Below are 13,977 nucleotides of genomic sequence, written 5' to 3' on the forward strand. Positions count from 1 at the left end.
AGCAGAGAGACGAAGCAATGGAAGTTACGTTTAAGTGACCTGGGAGTGATACTTTCTTACCCCTCACTGCTGTCATACAGTTTTGGCCAACATGCACCACGTGAAGACCCACCTCCTGTCCAAAGCTAGGAGCTTGTGCACAGACCAACAGCCAGCTCCAGAGCACTGAGGATCAGAGATTTGGGCTTTGCTCTTTGGGAGGAAACTGTGGAACAAATCAAATCTCAGTGGCAACTAAGTCATGTGCTGTGAGAGAAGGCCAAGTTGGTGGTGCCTACATGTTGGCTGACACAACACATGTTTGTTGTATCCAAACATCAGGACAATCAAAGTCTTACTCACACAGGAAGAAAAAGTGACTTAGCTACATGATTTGGGAATGGTTATATCAATCAGAGCATCAAAATATTTTCCCTATGTGTAACAAAAGTATAACTCCAAATTTAGCCGCTGACTGCAAGGACCAAAGCTATCTGAAATAGCAGAGGACACTCAGCCTGCTGAGAGCAAAGAGTAGTCTTGCCCCAAGAGTAGTTAGGCTTGTGCTGCTCTGTTCGGTTCTCGTTCTTACCTGTGCTTGGGGGTGATCCTCTCCAAGACTGCTTTGACAGCTGGCTGAGCTGTCCTTCCAGTGTAGCCCAGGCTTCTTGTTAGACAGTAGAGGGAAATCTGCCAAAGACACACACTTTTACCTTCGTATTCATATTATTTTTGACTGAAATAAAGTTCACAATTAAAGAATGACAGTAAAAAGTTAAAGAGTCATCTGGATACAGTTTTACCCTGAAGAGCTGACCCACAGTAATCAAGTTTATAGCCTTCCTTGCATATGTGTGCACACTATACATAACACATGTTGACATTTTCAGCAATGAACCTAACTTCTTCTTTGTGTCCGAATGAAGTGAAACAGATTTTGAGTTACGGGAAACTTTCTTATAAAAGTCAGCCCTTTTCAAACAGCTTTCAGACCTTCAAGACAGAGACAATCAAAACAACCAGCTACTTCTGTAGCCTTGGTTAGTTCTGAGAAACAAAGAAAAGTAGGTAAGTTCTGAGAGGGATGGCCATCTGAACACAAAAAGATATGAGAAATGCAGTCATCTACAAGCAGTAAGGACAGATATAATTCTTCAGACTCTCAAATCAAGCCTAAGGGCAGCATACTGGCAAACAGACATTTTTAGGATGAGGCAGAATAATTAATTGACAAAGGTCTGGAACCAAAACTTCATCACTGGAAGAAGCAGCAAGTAAATAACTTGCACCTGAATGGAGTCAGCAGATCTAATATTCATGCATTTGAGAAACAGAAATAATAAATAGCCTTTGGATGATAGAAAAGTACCCTGTGCCAAGATCATACCATGTCAAGTTTTGACGTGACAAATATATCTATAGCTGAATTATTAACTCCAAAAACCCAGCTGTTAGTTCTTAAACAAAGGCTCCCAGTGCAAACACTGGTTTTATACAGAAATTAAAAGCTACAGCAGGGCAAAAATGAGCAAAACCAACACACAATACTGTTCCTACATATGGACTTCAGAAAAGGGAAGCCAGGGAAAGAGCCCAAATGTCCTTTCCTCTTAGTGTTTCACCTGTATGTTTCCAATCTTTATACAAGTTGTTAACTCTCAGTCAGAAAGTGAGAGAGATGGTGAGCTGGAGTTCATTAAAGCACTCCCATAGGGACCAGCAACAAGGGGCTGAACTGAGATAAATCCAGCTTTTGTCACCCAATTAAAAAGGATACCACAACTCTGATCTGCACACAGTCTTGCTACATCTTTTTGCAATGAGTTTTCTAGATAGGAGGAAAAGGGGAAGGAAAAGGGGGAAACAGCCCTTTCAAATAATATCAGACATTCGGAGTCTAGTAGTGGTGTTCCAAGAAAACACCAACAAAACTTGGGCTCCTCCATCTTCACTTTTAGAGACAATCTCATACTACCCCAGTTCTTACACTCCACTAACAGCATGATTTCCTTTCCCTTCATCACATGTCCCAGGACATATGCAGAGCTGTGACTTTACTGTCCCATTCAGCTCTGCAGGCTGATGGAGATCTTCCTGCAGTTCCTAGGTTTGCCCTAGCCAGGGGATGTCCTCCCAAGGCACTTGGTTGTGAGACTGGAGAAAGAAGCTGCAGCAGAGCATGTCTTTTCCATTACCACATATAAGAGAAGAAATAGCTTTTTGCCTTTCTGCAGCCCCAGGGCTCAGTGGGACAGCAGCACCTCCCATAGCAGCTCCTGTGGAAGTGCTTTAGTGCACAATGACAGGGCCTGTATGTGTGAGAGCATCACTTTGCACAGCGTCCTAGCTCATTGTTGTGCAGAGATAATTGACTTATTCCCAGTGACATGCTGAACCTACATTTGCAGCTTAACGTTCAAAACATGCTTTAAGAAAAATAGATCAGTCCCTAGGGCATTGCAAAAACCTGCTTGGCACAAAGGCTCCTCACCGTGACCAAGACAACAAATGAGAGTGCAGCACTGTCTATGGATGCAAGATGGGGATTGCAGATTTTGAAAGGTAATATCCTGTCCTGAATCTTTTGGCCAATATAGAAATTTCCAATTTCCTTTCCTTGGCGGCATACCTCATGCTGTTTATGAAGCACTGTTTTGGGAAATAAGTCTGAAAAAGAGACAGGTTTCTCTTTAATGTGACTGATGACCATATGAGTTGTTGTAACTAAATATTAAGTGGATTAAATATAGAAACTATGGCTTACAATGTCCCTCCAGAGAGTAGAAATTGCCTTTATTCTGTTCCCAGTATATGCCGAATGTACTTTACACCTCATTTTAAAAGCATACTGGAGGTTCAGACAAATTCGCGTAGCTTACAGCTTTTCTCTCAAAGACTTTTGGCTCCCCCTAGTGCCATTCGGAGGCACGAGGACGTTTTAATAGGAAAACGGGAAAATAAATTGGAAAAAAAAACAAAAACAAAAACAAAACCCAACGTAAAGTAATACAGTTATTGACAAGCTGCAAATGAATCAAATTAATGAATGAATCGCTTTTGGAGAACAGCAAGTCCTTCCCCGTGCCTCAGAAGTGCAGTTAATCCCAGGGAACACAGCACCATCCTGGTTTTTCTGCTTGTCTGTTTGCCACAGCTGCCTCTCTGAGGACAGCCTCCTGGAAGGGGTGGTTTGTTTGTGTGGAGCTTGGTGGGAATATCTTCATCTGATCACAAAATAGTCTCCTGCACCAGAAGGACCACGAGGTCTGTAGTGGCAGCATTTATGTTTATGCAGCTGAAGGCACCAGATGTGAAAAAGTTCTTCCCAGAGTGGATACCTGCATATTATCTGTTTTATACTTCAGGTTGTCAGTACTCCAGTCTAACAGACACAGTTGTTTTAAGAGATGCTGGTAAATGCAAACAGCAGTGGTTTAACTGGGGAGGGCTGGGCAGCCCAGAAGGAAGATGCCCTGGATGCAAGGAGTGACCGCCCTGAGATTCAGAGGTGAGTTGCAGATAGACCAGATTGCAACTGAACTCAGCGCATTCCTGTTTGAGCACCATGGGCAGAGAAGGTTCAGCCCAAATCACATGGAACTCTCAAAAGAGAACCAGTAATGCTGGTTACTTCATTATCTGGGTGCTACAGTGGTAAATGAATAGATGTAATATGAATTAGACACAGACAAATAAGCTATGTGTGGATTCCCTTATCAGTCGTAAATACAGAAGCAATTGCACGAAAGGGGAATTTGATCTTTTCAGGACAATAAAGTGGAAATAAAATATTTGTTGAGTTTTAGCCTTACTTCTTCACCTTGCAACTCCAATATACAATTTTTTAAGGAAAGGAGATGAAGAAACAGACATTTATGAGGAAGGAACACAGGATGCAGTGCAAGTGAGAAGCAATTGCTTCTTAGGGTGTACTTACTCGTTTGGATTTTTCTCCTCCAACTCTGATACTTGTTTAAGGCAGTGGAGTGGAAGCTGTTGGCTCTCTGTAGCGCTAGACAGAAGCAGAAGAGAGACATCAGCTCACCCCAGCACGGGGCCGACCGGGAGGGGGCACTGCGGGGCTGGAAAGGGCTTCCGTTCGCGGGGACACGGGGGCCTCTGCTCTCGAAACAAGGCTTCTTTATTCGAGAGTCAATTTAAAATGCCGTGCAGAATCCCCTCTTATTTGTTTCAATTAAAAATGCACATACGGGGGTGGTGGGAGGCGGGAAGGAATGAATGCTGATGGCCCTTTACTGCAGTAAAAATTGTTTCCCAGCTCCTCCGTCATAGCAGAAGGCTCCTCACACAAAGGAAGAAGCCTTTGAGGGCAAGCAGGTTCTCCACAGATCCAACACATCACCACGAGGTCCTAAAACATGGCAGTCCTCACCATGGAGGTCCGACCTCCAGCTCCAGAAAGCAGTTTTCCCCTGGAAGCAGGCTGCCCCTAAACCTCTCACTGCCTCCCTACTAGTTCTATCCTTTCCACAGCGTACTTTCTGTGGACACAAATAGTTCAAGCAGCTATATATAAATATAAATGAACCAAACAGAGCAGAGCTCTCCAGTGCTTCCAAAAATTGCCCTTGCTTAGTCAATGCCACGGATATGGCATAGGCTGCTAAAAACATCCCAAAGTCTTACCAGAGGGAGAGTGCTCCACACCCCACAGGCTGGGTGTGAGATGCTGCTGCCTCAGGTGTCCCAGGAGCACTGTGTTGAGTAGTGCCTTGCAGCAAACTGTATGACTTTGGGTGCAACTCAACCAAAAGAAACGTTAGGATTCAACCAATGAGTAAAGAAGAAAGGAACGTGCAGAACAGTTAGAGCACTCAAAAGGTGCTCCAAAATGAAGACATTGTTAAAGAATACAACCTGGCCATATCATTGGCAGCACCTTCTCCTTCACAGTCTCTCCCTCAACCCTGACTTCAGCTCCCCAGGTGTGGGAGATGCCACTTACCATCAATGACTTTGGATGTCCTGTGGCTTTCCTCTGGTGCCACAGGGCTCCTGGCAAGCAATGTCCAGCGGCGTGGGGGGTTTGGGCAGGCAGGGGGTTCCAGCAACGGGGTCTGTCTTTCACCCACATCAGAGCTGGAGGAGTTGCCATCAAAATCAGATTCCCCCTCAGAGCTAGGGAGAAGAGGACAAGAAAGGAAGAGAGTGGGACAGTTCAGAAGGCACATGGAATGCAGGTGTTCATTTCCCCTTCTGTGCAACATGCATCAGCATCAGCACTGACAACAACAGAGGCTTTGCAGACAGAGATGACATCTTAATTTTACATTTTTTGTTGTTATTACTGCAGCCCTGTAGTTTACTGTGGATAAAACGCAGCTCAAACATCCACATTCCCATAATATCTCTGCTATCCAGATTCAGACCCATGATTGCTGTGTTTGGCAAAGAAGCTGGAATTCACCTGCTGCAGGCAGCCTTGGCTTCAGTACATCAGCGAGCCACTGGGATGGCACAGCAAGTGCAAGGAGTGGCCAGAGATGAACATAACTAAAAGTATGCCACACAAACAACCAGGGTGTTTGTGCATTGTGACCTTGCCTCTGGGCAGGAGAATGACCTTGGCAGTCAGTTATTAGACTTTTTTTGTTTTGTTTTGTTTTTCTCCAGTAATAAGAGAATTTCTTTAATCTCTCAAAGCCAAACTGTAGGAAACATGCACTTTCAGGCCTTCTGATGTGGTCGCAATCCTACCACCATAAATAAGCATGCCACTATGCAATTCAGCCTATTCTTAATGAAAACAATGCTGCTAAGTTGATTCTTAGATTTATTGTGATGACTAGTAGTTCCACTTGAAAATGAAGAGCTCATGCCCTCTTACGTTAGCATGAGGGGAGAAAGCTGTTTCATATTTATGTATCATTCATTGCCTTGTAGAAAGTAAAGATTAATTACAACGGCCCCAGGACAGAGCCCACACAACACGAGGAAGATGTGCTAAAGGAAGGGCTGTGGCCAGTAACCGCAGCAGAGGCTGGAACAAAACCTCTGTGGTTGGCTCTGACTGGGCGGCATTTTCTGATAACTTGAGACTGTGTCACTCATAACCAGATCAGATATTGGCTGCAGACAGTCTGAAGCTGACATATATACATGGTATACATAGCAGCAGCCAGTCCTGTACCCCTGCTTCACCCAGATCCAGCTGGCACTGGAAGAGCTGGAGGGTCAGCAAGTTCCCTGGTGATGGTAATAGTACATACACTTAAATACATATTCTATATTTGTATATACACACACACTTATTCACACATGTAAGTCTTTGATAGTTGAGATTACAAGACACTACACTGACACTGGGCAGAGCACCACACTAAAAAAAAGAACATGCCATGAATACTGATAGCTACATTTCCGTTTTAAAAAGCAAAACATCAGTTTCCCTTGGCTGGCAAGGACACAAGTGCAGTAGGATGGGGCTTGTCCTTTGAGCTCTGCTTGATAGGCAGTCATTATCCACAAGCACTAAAGCTTGAACTGCAAGCTGTTTGATTAAGCCAGTCATTTTTCTGGCTACACACTCTGTCAGACCTTGCAGTGCCATTTGTCACTTGCTATTTCACTCGCCCGACCTTTTTAGGCAATGGCTCGCTGGCTGGAGCAGTATGCGTGGTCCCTGAAAGCAGTGCAGGAGGCTGATCTCAGGGGCACTGGCACACACCGTTCCGGTGACAACAGCAGTGTCACCCTGGACAGAAACCAGAGGCCTCTCTGCAAACACAGGACTGTCACAGCTGGAGGAAAAGGAGCTGATCCCTCAGATCAGGGAGATTAACTGGCTCCTCTCTCTGCGTGCTGCTCATGTGTGAGGCACAAACGGCCTCAGGGTATTAATATGGACACAGACAGACATGCTGTAGCAAGATCTGTCCAACAGGCAGAAAGCCCTACCCTGAGCTCCCACATCCCTGTGGGGAGAAACCCCAGCAGAAATTAATCACGTCCCTAAAAACACCCTGATGCGTGGCAGAGCACAAAGATCATTTCAAACTCCCACATGGAACAGAAGAAAACTTCATTTTTTAAAGAAGTTGCCCTTAACAGCCTATACACACACTACCATGAGTGAGTGCTTAAAGGACTTCAAGATTTGGAGTAAGCTTCCTCACAGAGTATGCAATTCAAATAGCTTTGGGTTTGCTTTGTGTTTTTTTTTTTTCTTTAACTGTTAGTAAGGAAAACTACTTTACTTGGAAGATACCAATCTAATCTTTACTACAATAAGGGTGAACTCCCACAGAATCCTGTCCCAAATGCCAGAATATCATTGTTCTTACATAGAAATCAGACTTCCTTTGACAGCTCTTGGAGAGCTGTAGGGTTTCAGATGACTTAGGGGTGGGCAGGCCATCAAATGACCAGGGAGGTACTGAGGCTGCAGCCTGGTGGTACCAGGTAGCAGGAGACTGGGGCTGCAGGATGCACCCTTGCCACAGCACAGCCTGATTTCTGAAGGTTTTGGAAGAAAAGAACAGCTGAACCCGAGATGACTGGGGTATGTTTTTCTCTCTGACTCAGGCTCTTGTGTGGGATGCAAGTGTTTGAATATTTCCTGCAAAGTGAGTCATATGTCTGGTGGGATTTATGGCTGTGGTAAAGAACAATTGTTTTTATGAGAAGTTTTTCTGTTTTCTCTTTTTTTTTCCCCCTCTCATTTATTATTATTATTATTATTATTATTATTATTATTATTATTTTTATTTTTATTTTTATTTTAAGCCCCACTATATGTGTATTTGGTACCATATTTTGCTATATCTTCCTAGAGAAAACCAGGCTTCTCCCCCTTTTTTAAGGTCTATTTATGTTTTCAAGTACCTGCTTGCATCACTGGTGACCATGACCCGAACAGCAAGGAGGTTGTGCTCTGTCATTTCCTCCTCGGGGATGACCCTTACGGTGGCCCACTCAGGGTCAGGGGATGAGAACCAGCTTTCCACATTGAAGTGTTCCAGGATGCTCTTTGCCTTCTTTGGGGAGGTAGGCTGGTCAGCCACGGGCTGGCAGAAGCCTAGGAAAGGCACAAAGGTAACAGCGAGGTGTTAGGAGTCAGATGGAGTCAGGGACCTCAACCTCTGCTTTGGGTGGCCCTTGGCCACTGGCAGTGGTTGCTGGGAGCGCTGGCAGCCCTGTGCAGTGAGACCAGTCAGCCAGGCTCTGCGGTACAGTCCTGACAGGGTTCTCCAGTTGGTACACAAGGAGATGGAATCTGCAGGACAGCCTTGGCTTTTGCAGCTGCAGGCTCTTGGCTCCATTTGGTTGCACTGCCATCCGCTGGATGCCTGGTGGAGGTACCAAAGACATATGCCACCCGCATGAGGCAGAGGCATGCAGTCTCTTTTCAGGCCACTGCTGTGTGTAAGGCGCTTCAGAAGGTTGTTTTTGAGTGTATGCAGAAAAAATTAAGCACTGATTTGGGAAAAGACAAAATGTGGCAGCAGCTAAGCAGCACAACCCCTGAAATTCGTGTTCAGGAACAAGGAACAAAGAACAAAGACAGGTTTCCTAGCTTATCCCAGTTAAAGCACACAGAGCCAAAGGCAGGGGATGATCTTTCCCTGTGAAGTCCTTAATTTCTGAGCAACCTCACCCATCCACAGCCTCCTGCACAAGCAAATACAAGCAAACCAGCCCTGTCAATTTCCCTGTGGCCCAGGAGACACAAATGACATTCTCAAGGAGGATGGCTTTGCTCAGTTCATCTTGCATGCGTGATTCTTTTGCTACAGTTAGTTTAACATTTATTTCTAACTTACATCTGCATAAATGGAAGCAATAAACAAACAAACAAGCAGATCTGGGATGTGGTTTATCAACTTATCTATGAAAGAAAAGTGTGCAGTCAACATCTATAGAACTTCTACTTAACTTACAGCTCCTTCAATCATTACAGGACCTCACTCAGCCTAGTCTTCCACCTTGCAAGGGCTTTTAACTCAAACATGCAGTGCTTGCACAGCAAACAAGCCAGGAAAAGCATGCCATGAGCAAGCCTTCACAGCAGGTGCCCTGGGAGATGGCCTGCACTGCAGCCCCACTGCTTGCCCACAGGCAGCTTCGAGTGGCGCTTCCCATCTGTCATCATGTGGCTCTCCCCAGGTCATGTTGAAGGTACATGTCCTATGCATCACCCCCACTGTGGTTCCTGAATGTGAACACTTCAGGTTAACCAGTCCCTCTGGAATAGCCCGCAGCTGCCCCAGATTTTGTGTCATTAATGACAACAGACAGAGCTGGTGGTGGACCTCAGCCTATCACCCAGGCCACACTGTGTCTCAGTTGCAGCCACATTCACTTAAGGAGCTGCATTTCTCTGCTGCTCTTTAAGGTATTGTGGTACTCTCCTTTTTGAACTGTGTAGTAGAAGCCAGCTTTCTCAGGAATCTGCTAGATAAGCAGTCTTTTCTGAAAGAGATCAACTAGCATTCATAGCTGAACCAACCATAGCTAACTAACTAATGCTGAACTAAGTTCAACATTCTGCCTTAAGAAGCAAAACCACTCCTTACTGATTTACGCAGTCAGTATTTGCACTGTGACGTATTAAGCTGAATAAATGGAGTTGCACTCAATTCCACAACAGTGGAAAGAAGCTGAGCTACCTCCATGTTTCTGCACGTGAGAGACATTTGTATTAACCTAAGTGCTGGGTTACCAACTCCATGGACTTTTAAAGAGATGGAAGCTGCAGCTGTTCTCCAGAGCAGAACAGGTTACCTCCTAGGTAACCAGCTGTATCAAAGACAGAGGTGCCCAAGATGCCAAGAGCCAAGGTAGGCTTTGACAACATTACTCAGTATTACCAGCCTCTCCTAAAAGGCAGCACTGGCAATGGGCCCTGAGCCATGCAGTGATGAAACGCAGCCCAATGGAGCGCTTTGGGCTCTCACACAGGGTAGGCTTCAGTCCTGGAGAACAAAGGGAACAGAGCAGAGCAACACGCCACTGGTGGGTCTGTGTAAACACCACTCCGGGAGAGCAGTGGCCAACTCAAACAAAAGCCTGAACACTGCACAGACCTGAACCCACCTGTTAATTATTACTAGTACTGCCACAGCAACGCGAACAAATCAAATAGGCCATCTGCTGGGAAACTGCCATCAGCCTTTGTTGCCATTAGTTTTAAAGGAGTGCCACAGAGAAGATAAAAGATGACTTGAGACAAATGAGAAAGTTAAAAATACAGCTGGGTTTTCTTTAAAGTGCTTTCCTTAAAGTGCCTCACAGCTCACTGTGCACTGACTGCACTCTGAGCCATGCTGTGGCAGCCGCAGTAAAGCTGAATAGGAGTACACTGCTTTTTGGAAGCTGGACTGTGATCTGGCAACCAGGCTCTGAGCTGCACTGCCCCCAACTGCCATCACTGAGAGTCAGAACATCTCCAGTCACTACTGCCATCAACTCAGGACATGTACCCCACAGGCTGACAGACCAGCCCTCAGAGGTGCAGAAAGAGCCTTGTGGGAGCCTTGAGTTGTTGGGCACTTCTGGGCCCCTCCCTTGTGCTCTGGGGAAATCCAAGCTTTTGCAGAAGAATTGAGGTGGACATTTAGCTCCTAAGTTCAAGGTGGCAACTCCCACATAAGCTCCTGGGTATCTAAGTTTTCTAGTGCTTAGGTTCTCAGAGATCCATGCATGGCTGTATGTGCCTCACTATCCCACTTCTTCACTAGAAGAGAGCAAAACTGGCCTTATTGCTGTTCCCAAGTGCAAAGTGGCACAGGGGTGCACTAAGCTCCACACCTGGGGAAGCCATCAGGACCCCACAGCCTGCAGGAGCTCCCACTAAGGTCATGTTTCCTCCCCAGTACAAGAGATTTTCTACTGGCAGGGTAGCTAAGAGACTGACAGTCAGAGGAAATGGACCTTACAAGATAAACATACACAATGCAAAGCTAAATGGGTATCCAGTCTCAAAGGAAAAGGGCACAGCCTCTGCTTTCCTGCCAATATAAACTAGTGCTGTGCCACTGACCCCATGGGCAACTCCACATATTATCAAAAGAGAGACAAGTCATCAGAAAATAGACTCAAAATAGCATTCACATCAGATCTTACTTCACTTCCATCACACTTACTGAAGATTTCCTACCATCCTTCCTACTGTCTTATGTTTCATCATGCTAAAGCTCTCCAGCAGTGAGCATGCATCCCCCGCAGTCACACTTCAGGCTGAAGCCCTTACTAATCCTTTGCCAAAACGTTTAAATAATTTACCCGAGGGGGGGATTACAGACAAGCCATACATGTGGAAGGTGTTAATCTTGTGGCAGTAGACAACAAATCAAACATGTCACATGCTTGAGGCTGCAGGGATAGATAAGACACACTACAAATATCGCTCACTGCATTGCTGCCCAGTTAATAGTGGAACTGCCCTACTGGCACAAGTTGGAGAATTGCAGGCGGTCAGATTTCCTGAACTATTCAGTACAAGCAAGATAAGGAGCTAACGTGTTAATTTCCAGACCCTACCATGTTCACTGGCATGATTCTGTGAAGGAATGCAGGCTAGTGTGCAAGCAGGGCAGTGCAAACAGCTGTGGGTGCTCTGCAGCCAGCATGGCTGGGTGCTCAGGCTGTTTGAGGAATTTGCACAATGCTAACTTGCTGCCTGAAGGTCTGATAGGATTGAGAGAATCTGAGAGAATTTAAGCTTTCCATTCATTCCTTGAGTTGCTGCTAATCTCCTTACTCTGCTGTCATCCAGACTGGCTGCAGGAGATGCTCTGTCCCAACACTGTGGTACTAACAAAGGCTTCAGTATTGCTGAATAACACAGGCCAGGGTCATCTTGGTGACTCTGCATCCAGTGGCATGGCAGGGTCTGGCCAAAAGCGAACACTTGGAAGGGCTTTGGTGGCCACAGCAATGAGAGCAGTACTGTGAAACAAGCCACCTCATACTTACTTTTTAAAACAGTATAAAGACACTATGCCAGAAACGAAGCACATAGCCAGGCTTGGCTGAAGCAGTCAGGCCAGTGGCTGCAATTTTCCACCAGCCCACAGCAAACAGCATATGAGGCTGTTCACATCTTCCTACCAACCAGAGGGAACAGACCTCAGGCGCTGTGGACAGCCATCTGCTGGCAAACACTGCCTACTCAGGGGACGGCTGGAGTTGCTCTCTTCAGCATCAGGCTGCAGCCAGCAGGACAGAAATGATACTTGTTTTCCCACTTCAGGACAAACTTGACACAATGATTGAGATTCAGTTCTTTTTTTTCCCCACAGAAAACACAAAAAAAATTTCAGGGGAATTTTCCAAGATGAGAAAGAAGCCCAGATCCTACCTAGGTGAGGAAGTCGTGTATTTTAACCCCTCCGTTTTTTGTTTCCTATGTTCATAATAGAAATCCTCTTTTCCATGCTCTTCCGTGACCACTGTCACAAAGGGCAACTGGAGGCTTTGGAAGGTAGTTCTTAACGCTGAGTCACAGCTACAAAAAACAGTGCATTGATCTAAAGTTCTTTCAAGTAGAAAAGAAAAATTGCAATGCATTTTACAGTGCAGAATAGCACTCTAAGACACAGGTATATTCACTTCAGCAGATAATACAACCCATGCACAGAGGTGGCCAATTTCAGTGGCTTTGTGTTCTGGTAACAACAGCATCTCCACACACAGCCTCTGCTGTCAGTCTCCCCAGCACAAGAGCCTCTTCTCAGCCCAACCCTTCCTGACTGGAGTCCTCGACTGACTTGCTCTGAGAGTAAACACTGTGGTTTTAGAGTTGTTGGGTTTTTTAAATACAAATGGTGGAGATTAGCTTCAGTTATATAAACAATAGTAACACAGTCAGCAACTGCAACAGAACAATTCTGCATTCATATGACCCTCCCACTCCAACAGGATGAAAAATTTGGATAAACAATTTCTCCTTTGTCTGCATTTCAAAACCTACCTCACCCTCCCCTCACTGGGACTGAAACAACTGTTTTCCTTACAGCAAAAGGATTTAGCTAAAGCTCACGGTACGTGAGCAGCATCCCCGCTGCTCGCCTGAGGCTCACTGCGGATCAGTGCTCATCCCAAGGTCAGGGGTGTCCAAGGCTTGCTCCAGCACACAGGCTTGGCTGAACAGCCCACACAGACCCCCTGGACAGATACAGATCACTTTCCAGTAAAAAATGCTTCTCTTTTCTATTATGTCTCATGCTGAGTTCTCTCAATTCCATATTCTTCCACTCAGCCAAAGGTCCGGTTCATCTTTGCATCTGAAACATCATCATTAATTTCTAATGAATTGGATGAGATGTGACCTGAAAGGGGCAAAGACATCGTAACACCTCTGTAACATGGGCAGAACTCACAGAACTTGGATGGAACTTTATTTTAGTTCCAAAGCTACAATCAAGGGGTACCAATCCTTATTTACTGCACCAGTAATCCAAACACCACAATTATTTACTTAGGGTAAATTAGTGATTAGATGGTGTGACCGTCCCTCAGAGCCGGTTCAGCCAGCTCCTGGCTCCAGGGTACACTTGCACCTCGCTGAGCAGTCAGCCCATCTGGTTCCTCAGCAGGGCCCATTCCCAGCTGGTTATCAGCTCTGACAAACAGATGTCAGAGTGCCCACTGACCAGCAGAGCAGCAACTTCTGATCAGGAACACAGGGAAGCTTTCCAAAGTCCCCACACATGCCGACCAGCACAAAGGAGAGCCATCCTGCTGTGCCTTGAGAGGCCTCACTGCCCACAGGTGGCCCTGGGCCAGCAGAAATCACATGAGCTCAGCATTACTGCAATATCACTGCAATTCTACCCACAACAAGCTTATAACACTCAGGTGCTTACAAAAGGACATCCAGCAGTGATGCCAGCACCAAGACCTTTCTCAGTCACTTTCTGTAAGAGCATGCCTCACAGCCTGGACATGTTCCATAGGTCCAGAGTGACCAGCTGGCTGTGCTCTGCACCTCAGGAGCACAGTGTCTAGCAGGAGGAGCCAAGGCCATGTGGAAAC

The 13,977-nt window shown here is 45.8% G+C and overlaps 1 protein-coding gene across 1 annotated transcript in view; it reads right to left on the reverse strand.

Moving 5' to 3' along the window:
- The window catches only part of MICAL2 (microtubule associated monooxygenase, calponin and LIM domain containing 2), a 119,040-nt gene that overhangs the window by 21,824 nt on the left and 83,239 nt on the right, over window positions 1–13,977 (reverse strand). Inside the window, exons 25-28 of the mRNA XM_032445211.1 lie at window positions 7,825–8,017; window positions 4,946–5,118; window positions 3,917–3,991; window positions 572–669 (exon numbers count right to left, since the gene is read on the reverse strand). Of these exons, the coding sequence (XP_032301102.1) occupies window positions 572–669; window positions 3,917–3,991; window positions 4,946–5,118; window positions 7,825–8,017 (539 nt within the window). The remainder of the gene's footprint in view (window positions 1–571; window positions 670–3,916; window positions 3,992–4,945; window positions 5,119–7,824; window positions 8,018–13,977) is intronic.

The sequence above is a fragment of the Coturnix japonica genome, chromosome 5 (genome assembly GCF_001577835.2).
Source record: "Coturnix japonica isolate 7356 chromosome 5, Coturnix japonica 2.1, whole genome shotgun sequence".
NCBI classification, from domain to species: Eukaryota; Metazoa; Chordata; class Aves; order Galliformes; family Phasianidae; genus Coturnix; species Coturnix japonica.